Source organism: Lynx rufus, unplaced genomic scaffold, assembly GCF_022079265.1.
Source record: "Lynx rufus isolate CCGP_SWC_20201006 ecotype Redwood Valley unplaced genomic scaffold, mLynRuf1.p SCAF_45, whole genome shotgun sequence".
Lineage (NCBI taxonomy): Eukaryota > Metazoa > Chordata > Mammalia > Carnivora > Felidae > Lynx > Lynx rufus.
Window position 1 is genome coordinate 1,663,180 of NW_025814862.1, and position 19,150 is coordinate 1,682,329.

The window sequence follows — 19,150 nt, forward strand, 5'->3', positions numbered from 1 at the left end:
AAAAATAAAATCTTAGGGGCGCCTGGGTGGCGCAGTCGGTTAAGCGTCCGACTTCAGCCAGGTCACGATCTCGCGGTCCGTGAGTTCGAGCCCCGCGTCGGGCTCTGGGCTGATGGCTCAGAGCCTGGAGCCTGTTTCCGATTCTGTGTCTCCCTCTCTCTCTGCCCCTCCCCCGTTCATGCTCTGTCTCTCTCTGTCCCAAAAATAAATAAAAACGTTGAAAAAAAAATTAAAAAAATAAATAAATAAAAAATAAAATCTTAAAAAAAAAAAACCAAAACAATAAGCCCTAATGTAAACTGTGGACTCTGGGTGATAATGATGTGTCAGTGTGGGTCTATCATTGTAAAAGCTGTCCCTCTTAGTGGGGGATGTTGATAGTGGGGGAGGCTGGGTGGGCAGGGAATACATGGGAACTCTCTGTACCTCTGTTCAATTTTGCTGTGAACCTAAAACTGCTCTAAAAAATAAAACCTATTTAAAAAATTTTTAACATTGGGGCCCCTGGGTGGCTCAGTCAGTTGAGCGTCCGACTTGGGCTCAGGTCACGATCTCACGGTCTGTGGGTTCGAGCCCCGCGTCAGGCTCTGTGCTGAGAGCTCAGAGCCTGGAGCCTGTTTCCGATCCTGTGTCTCCCTCTCTCTCTGCCCCTCCCCCAGTCTCACTTTGTCTCACTCTGTCTCTCAAAAATAAATAAATATTTTTAAAAAAATTTTAACATTTACTTATTTTTTGAGAGTCAAAGAAAGAGCATGAGCGGGGGAGGGGTAGAGAGAGAGGGGGAGACACAGAATCTGAAGCAGGCTCCAGGCTCTGAGCTGTCAGCACAGGGCCTAACGTGGGGCTCAAACTCACCAACCTCAAAATCAACCTGAGCTGAAGTCAGACGCTCAACCCACTAAGCCAGCCACCCAGGCACCCCAGAATCTTTTTTTGTTTTTACTTTTTTTAATGTTCATTTCTTTTTGAGAGAGAGAGAGAGAGAGAGGGAGACAGCATGAGTGGGGGAGGGGCAGAGAGAGAGGGAGACACAGAATCCGAAGCAGGTTCCAATCTCTGAGCTGTCAGAACACAGCCTGATGCGGGGCTGGAACTCACAAACCGTAAGATCATGACCTGAGCCGAAGTCGGAAGCTTAACCGACTGAGCCACCCAGGCGTCCCTCCAGAATCTATTTTTTAAAACAAAGCAAATCAAAGTGGAAAGGAAAAACTCTGGAAAAAAAATTGACCAAGAAAATACGAACTTTAGTCTGTTATGGTATAATGAAAACTGAACAACTAAGTTTGTACTTTGTCTTTCTGCTAAATCATATTCTACCACTTAGCTCTGACCTTGGTGTTGGAAGGACAAAAGCTGAACGTTTGATTCAACATAATTTCTGGCATCCTTGAATTCCTGACTGAATGAAAGTTCTGTGGCTATAAGAAATTATTAAATCTAATCAGCTGAACTCTGTCAATAATATCTTAGGCAAATCAACTGGATTTTTTGGTTAATACCTGCATATTCACAAATAGATTAACATTACAGTTTTAATTTGAAGTGGAATGAGGGCCAGTCGGTTAAGTGTCTGACTTCGGCTCAGGTCATGATCTTGTGGTTCATGAGTTCGAGCCTTTCTGCTGTCAACAAGGAACCTGCTTCGGATCCTCTGTTCCCTCTCTCTCTACCCCTCCCCTGCTTGTTCTCTCTCTCTCTCTCTCATTCTCTTTCTCTCTCTCTCAAAAATAAACATTTAAAAAAAATAAAGTGGAATGAAAAGCCACTGGAATCTCTCACATGGGGCAAAGGTGCCTTTGCCTTTGGGATGACATCATTCCCAGTAGTGGCCCCTCTGTTTCCCACTGCAATCACCACCCCAGCTACAGACACAGACCCATGACTTCCAGACTAACAGCTGCCTCTCGATCCCAGTGTTCAGCTCAAGGTCATTATCAACCCAGTGAGCTCCTTGACCTGGTTGTAACCAACTTCTTTTTTTTTTTTTCCTGTTGGGTTGAAAGATACAGAACATAAAATTTACCATCTTAACCATTTTTAAATGGAAAGGTCAATGGTATGAAATACATTCATATCATGGTGCAGCCAACACCACTGTCCATCACTAGAATTGTCTGCATCTTGTAAAACTGAAACTCTGTCCTTGTGAAACAAAAACTCCTGATTCTTCCCTCCCCCAGCCCCTGGTACTACCATATTCTTTCTATTTATATGAATTTGACTACTCATGGTGCCTCATATATATGAACTCATGCAGTAATTGTCTTTTTGAGATTGGCTTACTTCAGTTCTTTTAATGTCTTATAAGGTTCATCCATGTTGTAGCAGGTGTCAGAACTTCCTTTTTTAAGGCTGAATAATGTTCCATTGTGTGAATGGGACACAGTGTGTTTATCCATTCATCCATCGGGTTGTTTCCACATATTAGCTATAGTAAAACTAGCCAACTTCTTGACCAAACCAGGTGACCTCAACCCTGCAGCTGGACTCATCCTACACGGACATCACCCAAAGATGGACTGTCTCTGATGACAACCGCAGGTGCAGTCATGCTCCAATCCACGCCCCACTGCGCCCCATCAGAGGTCTCCTCCTCCCCCTGTGGCCTCCTCTTCCTCCTCTTCGGGGGCCCTGAACTCCATGGATACCTTCACCTGTTTTTCAACTCTCGCTCTGCTCCCAGCCTCTCCTCTCCTAACCCCTCCCCGTAGACCACCACCCTCTCAGGAGGCATTCCCCAGCATGTGGGTGAGTGAACCTCACGAAAGCAAGCTGACTGCTGGGTGTGTCACAAGCACCTGCTTGCTTACCTGTTTCTGTGGCAGCTTCTCTGACCATTCTTAAGGAAACCTTCAGGACAACTCCTTCCATCTATTATTGGCCACATCTCTAGACCATCTTCCCAGAGGGCACAAACTCTTTAAAAACATTTTTTTTAACATTTATTCATTATTGAGAGACAGAGAGAGACAGAGCATGAGCAGGGGAGGGGCTGAGAGACGGGGAGACACAGAATCTGAAGCGAGCTCCAGGCTCCGAGCTGTCAGCACAGAGCCCGAGGCAGGGCTCGAACTCACAAACCTCGAGATCATGACCTGAGCCGAAGTTAAGCGAAGCTTAACCGAGAGAGCTACCCACGTGCCCCTCAGAGGGTACAAACTCTTAATTGAGTTAAGCTCAAAACAAATAGACAAAGGGGAAAGCCCAACAGAAACAAGACCAACTGGTCAGACCATGAAACCAAAAGAATCTGGCACCAAAAATCGATGAAGTCCTCAAAAAGAATCAAAATCAAATTCTTATAGCATGCTTCCAATGGACAGGAGCCCAGAGAGCCCAGGACCAGAGTGGGAGTCCCTGTGGGGCCCAGGCTGCTAGTCAGGAGTGGCACCCGAGGGTTCTGAGAGGCGTCATTACCTAGAGAGAGTGGACAGGGATCCTAAGATCAGGTCCGATCCACTGAGTCAGGGCACCAGAGCCGTGGGGGGGGGGGGGGGGGGGCGGGGAATGCATCAGACAGGGAGACGATTTCACTCACGCTGCAGCGACAAGAAAGTTTGCTGATGAGGAATGTCCACACGGAAAGGACAGGGCTTGGGTTTTTCTAGAGGCAGGTAGACAAGGAGTCATGAGGAAGAGTGGGAGGGTCTTGCACGCATGAGGGCAAAGTGATCCTTTGGAGCCAGCCACTTCTTGGAGCACAGAAGGGTAGGATTTCTCAACCGGCCAGCGCTTGTCTGGAGCACAGGCTCAAATACATTTTGTCAGCCGGTCTGGATGCTCCGTGGGTCTGGTGGTATGCTTGTGTGTTTGCAGGGCACGAGCAGGGATCATATCTGTGTTTCTAGGGGAGTGTGTTTGCGTGTGCACGTGCGTGCGTGTTAGCGTGAGGCACTGCCTCAGCGTTTAGTTGGGCCTGGTGGGCTATGTGCAGCTGTTACAGGCTATCTGTTCCTATTTCTGTTCACTGCAGGGTGTGTGTGTTTCTCGGAGCGTCTGTCTGTGTGTGCCCGTGTCAAGTGCTGTGTGTGTGTTTAGAAGGCGCGTGTCTCACGGTTTCTGTGGGTCTGATGGAATGTGTGTGTGTTGCAGTTTGTGCCGCCGTGTTTCCGTCTGTACCGTGGCGTGTGTGTTTGTGTCTTAGCGTGTGTCCATGTGGGCGTCTCTGGTAGAGGTTGTGTGTGACGGCAGAAGGAGGGTTTCTCGGGGCTTCCGTGGGCCTGGGGGTCTGTGTGTTGTAGGGTATGGGTCTGTCTTGAGGCTTCCGTAACGGGTGGTGTGTGTTTTTGTGTTGCAGGGTTGCGTCTGTCTCGTGGTGTCTCTGTGGCCCGTGATGTGCACGCGGGTCCCAGGGAGTGTCTGTCCCAGTGTTCCCGTGTGTAGTGGTGTATACTGTGGAACAGTCTCTTTCGGCTTCTGTGAGGTGGCTGGGTTTTGGGGGTGTGACTTCCAGGGTGAGTGTTCTTCCCCGTCGCCCTGTGGGTTAGCTGTGCACGTATGTTTGTTGCAGCGCGTGTGTCTCTTCCGGTGTTTCTGGGGCTCTTTCGGGATGTGTGTGCAGTTTTGCTGCGTATGTTTCCCCGTCCGTGTTTCGGTGTGTGTCGAGGTGTATGTTCGTCTTGGAGAGACAGTGTCTCTCTCTGTCAGCTAGAGTGCGTGTGTGGGTACTGGCACACGAATGCGTCTTCGGTCTGGTTGTCTGTGGACGTATGTTACAGTGTGTGCGTCTGTCTCAGCGTTTCCGTGTGTCTGGCGGAGTGTGTGTTGTTCCAGATGACTGTCTTTGTGTGTCTGTGTCTGTGTGTGTGGCAGTGTACACGGGGGTAGCTCTGTGTGAAGTGTATGTGGAGCTGTGTGTGATGTGCGTGGCAGTACGTGTATCGTAGGATGGTTGTCTCCGTGTTTCTGCGTGTGTAGCGGTGCGTGCATGTGGACCTCTGTCTGTGATGTGAGCTGTGTCCCCGTTTGAAACCCAGCCTGGCTCAGGCCTTTTCCAGACCCACATTCCTCCCGCTCCTTTGTGCTCTGTGCTACAAAAAATATTTGCGTTTTCCACGACTCATAATTTTTCCTCCTCAATCGCTACCAGATGTGGGTCCTGTGGTCCCCATCCCCATGGCAACAGAGGTTCCAGCCGCCGCGGTTCCCTTCTGTGGCGCCTTCCCTGGAAGCTGGCACTGCCGCAGGCCCGAGGGGGTGGGGAGGAAGAGGGTGTCAGGCAGGGGGTGGCTGAGGGGCCTTGGCAGCTCCCTCCCAGGGCAGCTACCCGGATCATCCTGGGGGGCTTTCTTGGCCTGGTTCCTGCCCCGCCTCCAGGCCACAGCATCCCGCCCAGAGTGGGGGCAGGCAGCAGAGGCTGGCTGCTGGAAGTACGGGAGGTGCCCCTGCTCTGTGAGGCGTTCACACAAAGGGGCTCCTGAAGGTCAGGGTCTTGGACACCTGGAGGGTTCCCAGGGCAGAGAGAGGAGGGGCCCCAGGAAAGCCGGGTCTATGTGACCACTCTGGTTGCCCCACACCATGCTGACTCAGACTGCAGGGAGAGGGAGAGCTGGTAAGGTTTGGGGATCAGGGAGTGGCAATGTGGGTCTCGCTGTGTGGGGGGAGGGGTGCAGGGCAAGACTGTAGCCTGAACTGCTGCGCTGCCCTCCCCCACCATCCTGTCATTATCCTACCCTTGCTGGGCCCAGCTGGGCATCTGCCCTTCCTGGCCAACTTTAAGCCTGTGTTCTCAACCCCAGCAGCCAGCATGGCCCGGTGCCCGAATATATCAGAGGCGGCCAGCCACAGGGCCATGGCTGGGAGGGTGCCTGGCTGGCCAGAGGGAAGCCTGCATTCCACGTGCTGCCCGACCAGGCCGAATGCTGGGACTATGTCCATGCAAACCACATCAGATGTCCCGCCTGTGGCATGAGGCCATCTCCACTCAGGTGGCTGAGCCCCCATATGGGTCACTAAAGTTGACCTCAATGTGGTATCTGGCTAGAGGGCAGGAGACTTGCCAGGTGAGATCTCTGAGCTGCCAGCATTGGTCAGACCTCATGCCACACTGGGAGCTGCAGGGTGGGGTTGGGGAGAAGATTGGAGAATCTTGGCAGAATCTCCTGATCAAAAGAGCTGGGCATCACGATGAAAAGAGACCTGCTGGGCAGAGGCAGGGGGATGGGAGGAGCCAAGATGGACAGAGGCCAGTGGGTGCCATAGAAAGGTAAGGGGTCTGTGGCCAAGGAAGGTCACTTGGGAGGCCTGCCTGAGGGCCAGAGCAGTGAAGACATGGGGGGCGGGGGGCGGCAAATGGTCACAGATAAAAAGCCAGGCCAGAGCAGGGACTGCCTGAGAGGCCAGCCAGGGCTCTGGGCCAGGCACGCTCCCTTCCCTCTCCCCCACCTCCCTCAGCCTGGTGGGGAGGGCGGGCGGGTGAGAGTTTCCGGCTGAGGACAAGGAGCCCATTGAGGCAGACAGCAGGGCTCTGTGCAGGGCCAGACCATCTTGTTTGTGCCTGGTGAGGCCCTGCTGGAGCTGTGCCTGTGGCCCACTGCCCCTGGCCCCAGCCTCTGACCTGTACCAGCCACACCAAACAGCTCGGTGCCCCCAAGTGTAACAGCACTGGCCACTGGGAGCAGCACAGGTCAGCCCCACGTACAAGCTCCCTGTAGCCAAGGGACTCCCAGGCTGCTAGTTGAGAATGGAGTGGCCCAAGGTGGGTGCCCAATAAACTTGATAAAGAAATGATGGGCGAATGGACACAACCCACATCCAGCTTAGCCCCTGGAGAGCCACACCTGGGCTTCCAGGTTCTGCTTAGGTAGAGGAGTCTTGTGGGTGAGTGCGGGCTAGAAAAGGTCACACAAATTCTCTGAGGAAGGAACCTTGCAGGAGGAAGGTTAGATAGGAAGCAGGCAAAGCACAGGAGAAAAAAAAAGGCACTTTATTAAGAAAGCTTTGGCCAAGCCCCTGCCGGGAGGAGCCCATCCTGGGGCACCCGGATGGGGTGGGAGCAGCCCTGCCGGGGGCCTATAAATACATCTCCTCGGGCTACTGGAGTTGCCCTTCGGATTCCCGCGGCATGTGGGGTGGTGGGGAGGCCATCAAAACCAGCTCGACAGCTGAGGGGCCGGGGCTAGGGAGGCTGGGGGCGCAGGGAGGGGAAGTGGGGGGCCAGGCCGGGCCCCGGGGACGCTGAGCCCTTTGGGGAGCAGAGACCAGCTCTCCTCCCCAGGCTCCAGACAGATGCCCTGAGGCCTGGCCAGGGAAGTAACCCTCGGCTACGATCAAGGAAAAAGCCCTCCAGCCAGAGGCGCCAGGCCTTGGCCAATGAGGCAGTCGAGACAGAAATGCTTCTGGCCTCGACCAATGAGAAGGTAGCCCCGGCCGAGTGCACTCTGGGCCCGTAAGAGGTGATCTCCAGGCCGAACCCTCCTGTCTTCGACCTTTGAGACCCTGACTGGTCGGAGCCCTCGGCCAATGGGAAGGAAATCGCCAGCTAAGCCCGCCCGAGAGCAGTGCTCCAATCCAGGAGCCGCCGCTGGAGCCTGAGCCAATGAGACCCGGCCTCCCGCCTGGCTGCTCCGGTACGAAGCCCCGGGAGGCCGCCGTGCCCGGGCCGCCGCGGGGCGCGCCGGGCTGGCGCATTACGCGGGGTGGCAAGCAGCGCTTCTAAGCCTGGGGAATCTGCGGGCACGGCCGGGCTGCCGCCTGCTACAGGGTGGGCGCGCCCGCCCTGCCCAGGTCGCCCGCCGCTTCCCGGCTCTTCTTGCGCGGCGGCTTCTGGATGGGGGTCTTCTTCCTGGGGGTGTCTGGCGCGGGCGCGCCGGCTGCCGCCTTCTCGGGCCCCGGGGCCTCCGGCGCGGGGGACGCGCGGGCAGGCGAGGCAGGCAGCACCGATCGCTTGGCCTTCTGCGGCGGCGCCGGCTTCTCTCGGGGACCCTGCGCGACCGTAGCCCCTTCGGCGCGGCCCAGGCTGCGAGTCTTGTCGCGCAGCTCCGCGGCCAGCATGGAGGCGACCTCGGGCGCTCCGCGCGGGGGACCGCCAGCGTCCGTGGGCTCTGAGAGGCCAGGGCCGCGGCCCCGCGCCCGAGCCCTAGGCGGCGAGGGGGAGGCGAGGGCAGGCCCCTCCTCCGCCAGCCCCGGGGGCCGAGGCGTCGGGTCACGGGCCCGGGGGCTGCTGGGCTCATCCGGCCGCGCCGACGTGTCGCTGGGCGTCCGTTTCCTCTTGGTGGGGCTGGGCGCAGCCTCGGGTCCCGAGAGTGGCGGAGAAGGCGCACCGGCAGCGGCGCCGTGCTTGCCGTGGATCCAGGACACCTTGGGCTTGGTGGCAGGGTCGGGTGGAGGCGGCTTCCTGCGCTCGGGAGATGGCGAAAGCGACAGGCCTCCAGCCTCGCCCCGGGCCCGGGCCGGCCGGGCCTCGCGCCGGGCCACGCGCGCATACAGCGCCCCGCCGGGCCCCTCCACGCTCGATGCCGACCGCTCGCTGTCAGAGGACGGGGGGAGGGGCGTCGCCTCCTCTGCGGAAGCCAGCGTGGTCACCAGCGCGGGGGATGACGCCAGTGCCTCCGAAGGGGCTGTGGGGGGCTCCGCGTCCCTGCTCTCCGTTGCGGTCTCTGACAAGGAAAGAAGAGCTGGCAGTCACGGCCTCCACAGAGAGCTGGGCCATCCAGCCTTCAAGCAAAACCCTGCCTTTCCTCCTCTTCCCCGCCCCAGCTGATGCTCAGTCGCCCTGGTATCCAGACATGCCTGGCGAAATCATAGCACCAACCACAAACTTCGTTCTGAGACCCAGGGTGTGAGGCCTGGTCCTGGGGGATGAAGGGCATGTTCCTGAGGCTGAAGCCCCAACCTGGGCCTGGCCTTGCATCCCTTCCCACCACATCCCCAAACCCGAGTGGGAGGGGAAGTCGGATCATCAGATATGATTCTGGAACACCTGCTAGGTGATTCATTATTCCTCATAAAAAGATAAGGCTTCTAAGGCTCAGAGAGGTTAGTTGCCTGCTCAAGGTCACCCAGGGGGATAGGAAAGGAGAGAGGCCAAGGCCACAGCTAGTCAAGCTCCTTCCAGGTGTTTGTGGGCCAAAGCTTCAGGCAAAAGTGTGCCCCCATATCCCATTGACCCCTGCTCCTATCTCCTCTGCCATCTTCTACCTAGGCCCAGAACCTTCTCTATGAACGGTCTCCCAAAGAAGTGAATCTGGGCTGTGGCTAGAGACAGAAGAGCCCACCCACCTCCCCAGACCCTACCCCAGTCCAGCGCTGAGCAGCACAGAACCCCATTCTGCAGCCTCAGCTCTGTGTCCAACCCCTAGCTAGGAGTATCACCACGCCCTTCCTCCCGTGCTGCCCGTCCCTCAGAGCACAGAAACCTTTTCAGCTGAAACATTTCACTGGGCTGGAGGGAGGCCCAAGCAGGGCAGTGCTCACCTTCATGGGGTACACAGTACACAGGGCCTTCATCAGTGGTGTCAAAGGAAGAGAAGGAGGCCCGGGAGGACCATGATGGAGAGGGCTGCTCCAGCCCTGAGGGTGGCTCCAGGAAGCTGCAGTTGAGTGTGTTATCCAGGTCGTGGTGGGCCACTGGGGAAGGAGGGAGGCACAGCTGCCAGGGGCCCTGCCCTGTTCCAGCCTGTGCCCTCACTAGCCCTCCTGCAACAAATGACAGAGTAACCAAGAACAGTCCTATCCTAAGACTGTGGGTGGAGCAGGCAATTCACCAGGCAGAGTGACACTAGACCAAAACAAGATGGGAGAATGGGTAGAGGTGAACTAGTAAAAAGAAATAAGGGGAAACAACGTAGTCAAAGGTGCAGGGTTAGTGTGTGCTGCTAGGGAGCTGAACAAGGATGGGCTGAAGCATTGGAAAGAGAGGGCTGGAGAGAACACCTGGCTGGGACAGGCCATCAGGGCCTCCAAGCCATGTTTGGACCCTGCCCTGTAGGACCCAGAAAGACATGAGGTTTTTTGTGTTTTTTTGTTTTTTGGTTTTTTTTCCCAGCTCAAATGTGCAGTGGTGAGACCACCCTTTGGCTCAGCCCATTTCAGCAGACTGAACCCCCGGGGCCTAGCCCCAACAAGTGGGGGAATCTCAGAGGCCAGCTGGCCTATCTGCCTTTCACAGTTGAGATGTGGGGTCCAGCCCCACACCTGTGTCCACAGATCGCACTCTGCTGAGTGGGCCAAGGGGTTTTCTCAGCTGTCTCCATCTTTATCTCCCTTCATCTTCAGAAACAAATAGCAAAAAGGGAGTCCACTCCTGGTGTGTCAGTGCAGACGGAGAGAGTCTGCACGTGGAGTCCTGACTTAGGGTTGAGAGTCGGGAGACCAGCCTGCCCACTTTCCAGGAAGGACCCAGAGCACTGCAGGGGATCTAGGTGGGCAGGGGGCGGGGGGGGGGCGAGGAGTGCTCCCTGTGACAGAGCATTTCCATGCACAAGTTTCCCCTGCCCCAACCCCCGTTCACCTGCAGCTACCCACCAAGACTTCTAGTGCACTGCTACAGATTGTAGGGGTTCTGCCCACCGGCATGTCCACACACTCCAGATGCAATCACCATCACTCACCCAGACAGGGCCCAAACCTCCCACATTTGCCTGCACACCAAGGACTCCGTCCTTCCTCCCCGGGCTCGCCTACCTCAGGAGACCCTCTTTCCATCCCTCCCCAGCCCACCCACACCAACACTCAAGGCCCGCATTTCCTACACCGACTCCTTCACACCCATTTCCCAACAGCCTCCTGCATTGGGAAGTGTTCCCCCAGAGACCCCGTGCGGATATCCTTACCTACAACCTTCGGCAGCTTCTGCCTGCGGAGCGGGATCCGGGGCAGCTTCATGCTGATGCGGCTGAAGCGCCCGCACAGTCGCTGCGGCGCCTTTTTCCTCCCGAGCGTGAGCTCCCTGCGGGGGCGGGGCCTGAGTAAAGGGGTGGGGCGGGGCCTGGATGGGACAGTTTGATCTCTGCTGGAGCCCAGACACAGGAAGGGCGGGGCCTGAGCTAAAGATAGGCAGTGCCACACCCCCGGGCGGAGCAGGGGCCTGGAGCGGCCTAGGGAAGGGCGCGCAGTGCCACTGAGAGTTCGGCCTGAACCCGAGACAGCGGGACGACGTCGGGCCTCACCGGCGCGCCGGGTCCTTGCCGCGGCAGGCGCAGCAGCAGCCGAGCAGCGAGAGCAGCAGGCCGAGGAGCAGGGCAAGCAACGCGCCCGCGCCCATCACGCCCTTGCGCTGGTTGGTCTCTGTATGGGAGGGCACCGGGGTCAGCGTGGGTGCCGGTACTCCTTGCGTCCCCCTCAATACGATGTCCCCCTCGACCACTCACCCAGGCGGCAGGCACCAGTGACCGGGTCGCACGAGTCCTCGTGGCAACTGCAGGCCTGGGCGCAGTCCACGCCATGGAGCCCAGGCGGACACGTCAGGTTACAGCTACGGGGACACGGGATCAGGGAGGGCCACAGCAGCCCCCCCACCCCGTGATGCCACCTGCCCTCGCCCCTGCCGTGAGCCAGCCCGGGTTCCAGAGCCAGGTTCTCTAGCTCTATTCTCTGGGGTTTGACGCCCACCACCACCGCCAGGCACACACTGAACGACCAATGTTTTGGAAATGATACGTTGCACAACCAGCGGGATGGGGTCTGGGAGACAGGGCCTGTGGTCACCCAGACTCAGTGTCCACTTCTGGGGCTGACTCTTGGGTGGGTGAGAAGAGGGGCTGCCAGACCAGGCCCTTGGCTATAAGTGGAGGTCTCTGCTCTGTCTGCACCAGCTTGGGGTCACCTCAGTCGTGCGGTCCTCAGGAGCCCACTGACCACAGGCCGAACTGGTTGCCAACCCCTTCTCTGAGCACCGGCTGCACACCAGAGCAGGAAATGGCCCCAAAGAGTCTGACAGGACTCCCTAGCTGCGGTAAGCGGATCTAGGCTGAAGGGCCTAGTCTAGTCGCGTCTCATTTAGTCGGTCACCATAGCAGCACCTGGGGTGTAGCTGGAGCCCTGTGAGGAGTACATATCCCCTAACCCCCTTTGGGTCCCTGGGCACTCACTGGGGCCCATGGACTCCGGGGCTGCACAGGCAACGCCCCGACTGGAAGTCGCAGTGGCCGCTGCCGCAATCGGCGCACACGAATGCACAGTCCTCGCCGTAAGTGCCATTGCTGCACTTGGTCTCGCACCTCGGAACGCGGGGAGAGGGAGTCAGTGGAAACGGAAGCAAACAAACCGAAAGCCCATAGTGCGCTCCGCGGAGAGCATTCGGGGATTGGCGGGGCTGGGGCTGCGTGCCTGGGATACGTTCGGGCATGGGCTGCTTGCTCACCGGTCGCCGATCCAGCCCGCGTTGCAGCGCGTGCACTTGCCGGTGACGTGGTTGCAGGCATGCCCGTCGCGGCACGGCGGGCAGCGGTGGCCGCAGCCCTCGCCGTAGAAGCCGGTGGCGCATGGCTGGTCACACTTGGTGCCGTTCCAGCCTGGCTCGCATGTCAGGCAGCGGCCCTCGGCCACCGTGCAAGGCTGCTGGCCCTTGCACTGGCCGCATCTGGGGAAGGGGTGGGAGGCTAGGCGGGGCCCAGAGCCACCTCACCCGGGTCCCCTTCGGCGCTCCGCCCCCCTCCTCCCCTCCCCAGCCCGGGGCCCGAGCTTACCGGCGGCGGCAGCCCAGGCCGTAGAAGCCGGCAGGGCACGGCTCCCGGCAGTACTTGCCACGGTAGCCCGGCTCGCAGGCGCACGTGCCGTCCACAGGGTGGCAGCGGCCGCGAAAGCATTGGCAGTAGCGCTCGCAGCGCGCGCCGAATGTACGCTCGCGGCACTGGCAGCGGCCGCTCTGTTGCTCGCACGGCGATGTGTTGCAGGCGCACTGATTGTTGCAGCTGCGGCCCCACCAGCCTGCGTGGCACAGGCACGCGCCCGTCTGTGGGTCGCAGCGCGACGTGGCGCTGCAGTAGCACGCGCTGGCGCACTGAGCGCCCCACCAGCCAGGCTCGCAGCGACACGCGCCGCTCCGCGGGTGGCACACGCCGTGTTGGCACTGGCACGCATGCTCGCAGCGTGCGCCCCAGCGCCGCGCGTGACACGTACACTGGCCTGTCACATCCTCGCACTGCCCATGCGGGTGGCAGATACACAGCTCCTTGCAGTCGGGGCCCCAGAACTGGCGCGGGCACTCTGCAGGAGCGGACGGAAAGGGTGTGAGGCCAGGGTGCTCTCGAGGGAGCCCAGATCCAGCCAGAACCTACCCGCGTCCCGCCCTCCGCCTTTGGGGACCCTCCCCCCATGCTGGATCCCTTTCCCGGATCAGACCGCTCCCACTCACAGGCTCTGCCCCGCTACCCAGCGCCCACCCGGATCCTAGCTCACTGGTGTCGCAGTTGGCACCGAAGTAGCCATGGCGGCAGCGGCACTCGCCAGGCCGCACGCACACCTCATTCTCCGAACACGTGGAGTTGCCTTCGCACACCGCTGCGGACAAAACGGGTCTCAGCTGCCGCGTGTGATGCCCCCACACTATCCCCTCTTCCTCTCCGTGCCCCCACCCCCTGCCCAGGTCCCCAGTGTGCCCCACTCACCGACCCCACACTCGTCCCCCTGCTGCTTCCAGCCGGTGCAGCACGTGGGCTCCTGAGAGCTGCAGGCAAAGAAAGAGCTCCTGAGCCTGAGCCCCAACCCCTGTCCTTGCTAGGGCTCCCCAGCAACATCCACCCTGCCCTGGGGAGGTGGTTATGGAGGCCTTGCCATATGCCAGGTACTGCTGTAGGTTCAGATTTCCAGCAAATAAGACACACACTCCAGCCCTGGGGAGCAGACAATGGGAGGCCGCAGAGGGCAGACCACCAAGAGATCTAACCTCCAAGAACTTCTCAGTCCCTTCTATAAAGGGTCTTCCCTCCCCTCCCCATTCCACCTAACTCCTCTGTGATCCACCCCCACTCCAACTAGGCCTGAGAAAAGAACCCCAGGTGTCCCAGAATGGGCTGGTGAGAGAGGTCCTTGAGTCTCCAGGACCTGCTTAAAGTGACATCACTGGAGGTGGGGGTCCGGCCAGATGGGTGTCAGAATCTAGCTGTGACCTGGACAGCTGGGACTGGTGGGGCCTGACAGGCACACCTGGATACCCGGTTGATGTCCACTCGGTGGAGGGGCAGGGCACACCCTGGGAGTCCTCCATGACAGCAAGGAAAGCAAAACAGTGAGGGCTCCAGAGCACCAGGGCAAGACTTGGAATGGAGGGAGGAGATATTAGAGCATCTACTTATGTGTTTTAAACATCTTATTGTAATTTTATTTGGTTTTACAAGGTACATGACGTTAGCTCAGTAGGAAGTAAATAACAGAACTGTTGCATTTCAGGATAGTACAGCCTCCCAAACCCCTGGGCACAAAAGTTTGGAGGCCCTGCCAGAGAGAAAGGTGCCACTCGAGAGGGCGAGTGGGGGTTCACAGGGGATGTGTCCACATTTGGGGAACAAAGGAGGCTGAGAAGAAGGAATGGACACTCAGGCTGCAGGTTCGTGGGTCCCAGCAGATCTAGAACTTCACCCAGATCCTGAAGTCACAGAGCAGCCATTGCTATTTGAGAAAAGGAGTATGCCCCTTCAGGAGTCTGATCTAGAACCAGGATGTGGTGTTGGGAGGCAGTAAGGAGGAGGCGTGAGACCCTGGTGGGTGGGACCAGCTGGGAAGGGAAAGTCTGCAGGTGTCCATATCGTGCCCGTCAAAATGCCCCCTACCCCTTCCCCAGCAGAGAACAATGCCACACCTGGGATGCCACCCCCCCCCCAAACGGTTTGATTCTCCCTCAGTCCAAAGATGAGGAACCTTGGGAACAGGAATCATAAAATCCCAGCCTGCAAGGGATGGGCCCAGCTTATTTTCCACAAATGAAACTGGAAACCAGACCCAGAAACACAAAGCAGGCTTGGCTTTCCCGCACCCCTCACCAGGCTTTTCCACCCACCCAGCCTGGCCGCAGGATGCATACATGCCCATCTTCAGGGGAGAGCCAGGTCTGCCAGCCTATCACCCTCCTGCCTTTTCTGCCAGTTCTGAGCCCAGGTTTCTGGGTGGGGAGCCTCTGTAGGTGTCCCTTGTGTAGGTGGCCTTGCCAGCTGGCCAGCTGGGATGGTGATGGCCCTGGAAGCACTGACCACTTTCTGCCCTGGCCACATGGCTCTGTGGCTAGGAGTCTGGTGTCAGGGCCACATTAAGCTGGATTGGATGCCTGTGTGACTTTGGGCACAGAACTTAACCTCTCTGACCTTCAGACTCCTTATTTATAGAAAGGGGCCCATGGATCTGGCTGGAGTATTCAGAAAGCACAAACTAAGAGCTCAGCCAAGGCTGTAGTCTGCTCTCCAGTCCATGCTGTGCAGGCTCCAGGAAGCCCCCTGAGTTCACCTAAGTTCACCCCCAGCATGGGAGGTACCCAGGTCCCACCCCAGCAGAGCTAACACCCTCTACCCCCAGCAAGGAGGGAGCCCCATGGGAATTCAGCAAGAGCATGAGGAGGAGCCTATGGGATAGCTGCTTTTCCTTCTGGGACGGGTTGGCAGACAAGACAGGTGGCAAGCCCACCCTCTCAAGAACTTACAAAACTGAGATGAGAAAAATGGCCTGGTGCAGGGGACAGTTCCCACACTCAAACTATAAGTTGGTGAGACCCTCAGGAGCCAGGCTGCAGGTCGGGCCAGGCCCCTTAGCAAGCACGCCTTGCTTCGGGCTGCCCCCTCTAGAGATCACAGTCACTGCCATGATTCAAACCGTGTGATCTTGAACCTGCAGCAAAGCACCCGTTTCAAAGAACTGAACTGCTTGCTCACTGTGCCAATGTCTGTCCTCATTCTCTCTCCAATCCAGCCTGGAGGCTCCTCTGCCCACCATCACCTGGAATCCCATACTTCCCTGCTTTCCACCTGCCCCGTGGACACCCCTCCTCTGGTTTCTGTCCCCCTCCTTGGCTCTGTCCTCACCTCTCCTCTGTCCACTCCCTCAGGATGCTCCCCTGGGTCACATCTAGATGAGGCACTGCAAATGCTCAGAGCCCTCTCTCTAGTGGGGCCCACCTCCCCAGACTGAACTCCTAGCCTCCCCCCAGAGGAGCCTTCCCCATCTCAGGTAGCTCCATCCTTGCAGGTGGGGAGGCTGAAACCCCAGAGCACCCACTCTGTGGTGACTGAGACTCCACTCACAGCACACACCTGATTCATAGGGAACCATGCCGCTCTATTCTCCAAACTGGATCTAAGAAGGGATGAGCCACTTCTCCCTGCTCTGCCCAAGCCTTGTGAGAGCCCACCTCGCTCTCCCTGGTTTCTCCTGGATGACTTCCTAACTGGTTCTCCCTTTTACCCGCCTAAGTAAGCCCTGTTCATCTGCCACCTGGCAGCTGAACATGGTCAGATCCCACCCCTCCTGGGTGTAAAGCCGCTGGGGGTTCTCGTGTCCCTCAGAGAAAAAGACCCACTGTGGCCTGCCCATCCTCATTCTTCCTCCACTTCTCCTCCACCATCCTCCTCCCAGGCTCTGCCCCGCCCCCATGGCTCTTTTCTGTACTTCCAACAAGCCCTTTGCACTTAGAGCCTTGCCCCAGGCACTGCAGGGCTCCACCTCCTCTCCTGCAAACCTCTGACTACTCATCACCTCCCCGTGGGTCTCCCCAGATCACCCTAAAGAATACAGCGCTCCCCAACTGAACACTTCCTACCCAGCACTTGCTAAATATCAGATGACTTTCTGTAAGTCTCCTCCACTGCGAGGACAGTGACATTTGTCCTGGCCGCTGTATCGCTGCTCCAATCACAGTAGGTGCATGGGATTTTACTGGCTGCCCATCCGCTCCCCTCTTCAGGTTCTCCTGCCTCTGGGGAAAAGGAACCGCGGGTGGGAGCCTTGGAAGGGTATTGAAAGAGATGGCCCAGACCCTGAGTGGACAGTGCCCAGAGTGGCCGTCCTTCCCATTAACCAGCTCCACACAAAATCAGTCTTCCCCTCTCCACCCCATGAGGGGGACACCACCACTAACCCCATTTGACAGGGTCAGAGTCAGGCTCAGAGAGGTTAAGCGATTTGTTCCCAGTCCACACAGGTGGGGAGAGGTGGCATCTGGCTCCGAAATTCAACTCCGGGCTCTGGGCTACTGAAACAGGCCGCCTCATGGGGAGGCGTCCAGGCAACCGGACATGGAGCGAAGGGCTCAGGCTCCCGACAGCTTGAGCCTGCCACCGGATCCCCCAGCACGGAGCCCCATCGGGGAAGGAGGACTGAGGCGGAGAGACAAGGCCGTCAGCGATCGCGCCCTCCCCCTCTCCAGGCACGGCCCCGCCCGCCACTGCCACTGCATTCCTGGGGCCGGGGAGGCCCGGGAGGCGGCGGCGGCGGCGGCGTCGATGTGAAGCAGATGGCGGGCCAGGCCGGCCCCCGCCCCGGAGGCGGGGCTCACAGTGGGGAGGGGTCTGTGCGCCGCGGGATCCGAGCTCGGAAACCCCGCGCGGCCCCCTTGCAGCCCCTTGTCTGCGGCGACTGCCAAGCCCCCGGACGCGGCCTCCCATAGCCCTGCGGCTCAGGGCCCCCCGACGGAACCCAGACCGGAGTCCCGAGGCCGCCTCTCCAGCTTCCCACCCGCGCGGCGCCCCCCAACTTGCACCAAGGCACCCCCATACGCCAGCTCCTTGATCCCGAGAGCGGAGTTGTTCTTGACCTCGCTGTGGCCCCTGACCGGCCGACCAAGTCCTCTGACCTCTGCGCCCACTCCTAGCGTCTGTCCTCCGCTCTTTTCCCTCCGCGCAAGATCTTCGGCCCGCCACTTTTCCGCGGGGCCTGCCCATTGCCTGTCCCACGCTGGCTTCCCCAACCGACACCTCGTGGCGTCCCGTCTGCGCGGCCCTTCCGCGCACCCAGAATCCCCACCGGGATTTCCACATCTTTCCGACCGTGGTGCACGTCATTGTCTTTTTGAATCCCGCTTCTGGTCCACTCTGAGCGCAGGCTCCTCAGTGCGAGCTCCATCACCATCCTCCTCCCACCCGCGCCTGCCTCTAAGATACAAATCTGTCCTTCCGAGTCCTGCCAGCCTCAAGATGCGTCGGCTCCCACCTCTCAGGAGCGCTGCTCCATCTCCACTCGACCCTCACCCTCCCTCCCGCCTCGAGCCACACTCGTGCCCGGGGCCTTTGCACTTTGCACATACTCTTCCATCTGCTTGGAATGCCCTTCCCCGACTTCTCCCTATGGCCTTCACAACCCGGCCCAAGGGTTCCTTTTTCAAGGTCTGAAATCTCAGACACCGTCTGTCACCCTTCGGGGCGCCTACTGCACTCCGTTCTCCCATCGGCTGACTTCTCGTCTGGGGTATCCTCGGATGCACCGTTGTGGCCCGGTGCCCAGGCTCGGCCTGGAGAGGAGTCTGCGTCGGCGAGGGCGGCGAAAAGGTCTAGAGCGTTTAGCTTAGGAAGGTCCCGGGTGCCCCCTCCCCTCGGCCCCTAGCGTCCCCCTCGACCCCCTCCCCCAGCCAGGCCGGGCTCCTACCCGGGAGCACGGCACACGTTGCGGCCGCGCGGGTTCAGCTCCTGGGACGCCGCGGGGCCGGGCAGCAGCCAGAGCAGCAGCAGCAGCAGCGGTGGCAGCAGCGGCGACGGCGGCCCCCCGGCTCCCCGGCGCCGCGCCGGCCCGGCCCCCCGGGGCCCTGCGCCCTCCATGCGGCGCGGGGCAGGCGCGGGGCGGGCGCGGGTGCGGCCGCAGCGAGAGCGGCCGGAAGCGGAGTGCGCGGCCGGGCGGGGGGCGGCAGGAGGGGCGCCGGGCCGGGCAGGAAATTCCACATCGGCTCCCTGATCCCGGGCCAGCCGCGGCCGGCCAGGCGGCAGCGCCCGCCCCGCGCGCCAGACCCCACCCTCCGGCCGCGCCGCCGCCCCTCCGCGCGGCCCCCGCCCCCACGCGGCCGCTAGCAAACTTGGGGGCGAACTTGGAGGAGGCCCGCGGAACTTTGAAAGAGGGAGGGGCCAGCGCGGGGGAGGGGGGGGCGCCCAAGGAATCCCCTGTCCGCGAGCGTTTCCGCTCCCTCTCCAACCACCCACCAGAGAAGCTGCCCCTGCGCGTTCAATGCGCAGCCAGGCCCGGGGTGGGAAAGGGGGTGGGGATGAGGACGCAACTCACGGAAGCTCCCTCGGCCCCCAGG

General features: G+C 59.3%; 1 protein-coding gene across 2 annotated transcripts; it reads right to left on the minus strand.

The window, feature by feature from the left end:
* Positions 1 to 7,668: 7,668 nt before the first annotated feature.
* On the minus strand, positions 7,669 to 18,674 carry SCARF2 (scavenger receptor class F member 2). 2 transcript variants are annotated; one of them, XM_047098287.1, is made up of 11 exons: positions 18,505 to 18,674; positions 13,551 to 13,609; positions 13,342 to 13,443; positions 12,630 to 13,149; positions 12,305 to 12,523; positions 12,033 to 12,161; positions 11,313 to 11,416; positions 11,112 to 11,229; positions 10,776 to 10,891; positions 9,418 to 9,570; positions 7,669 to 8,600 (listed from the first exon to the last, which is right to left on the minus strand). In XM_047098287.1, the coding sequence occupies exons 1-11, from the start codon at positions 18,672 to 18,674 to the stop codon at positions 7,699 to 7,701; spliced, it is 2,592 nt and encodes an 863-aa protein (XP_046954243.1). In that variant the 3' UTR covers positions 7,669 to 7,698. The 2 variants fall into 2 exon arrangements, with proteins under 2 accessions (XP_046954243.1, XP_046954242.1); XM_047098286.1 differs by having other exon boundaries at positions 10,776 to 10,906.
* Positions 18,675 to 19,150: the final 476 nt, after the last annotated feature.

Excerpts from the sequence above, each read along its gene's own strand:
- SCARF2 (XM_047098286.1), bottom strand. The coding sequence starts at position 18,674 with ATGGAGGGCGCAGGGCCCCGGGGGGCCGGGCCGGCGCGGCGCCGGGGA. Across the intron at positions 10,907-11,111 it reads GGCAAGGACCCGGCGCGCCG|GCCCCGCCCCCGCAGGGAGC; the intron begins GTGAGGCCCGAC and ends CCCTTTACTCAG. Across the intron at positions 9,571-10,775 it reads GAAGCTGCCGAAGGTTGTAG|TGGCCCACCACGACCTGGAT; the intron begins GTAAGGATATCC and ends CTCCTTCCCCAG.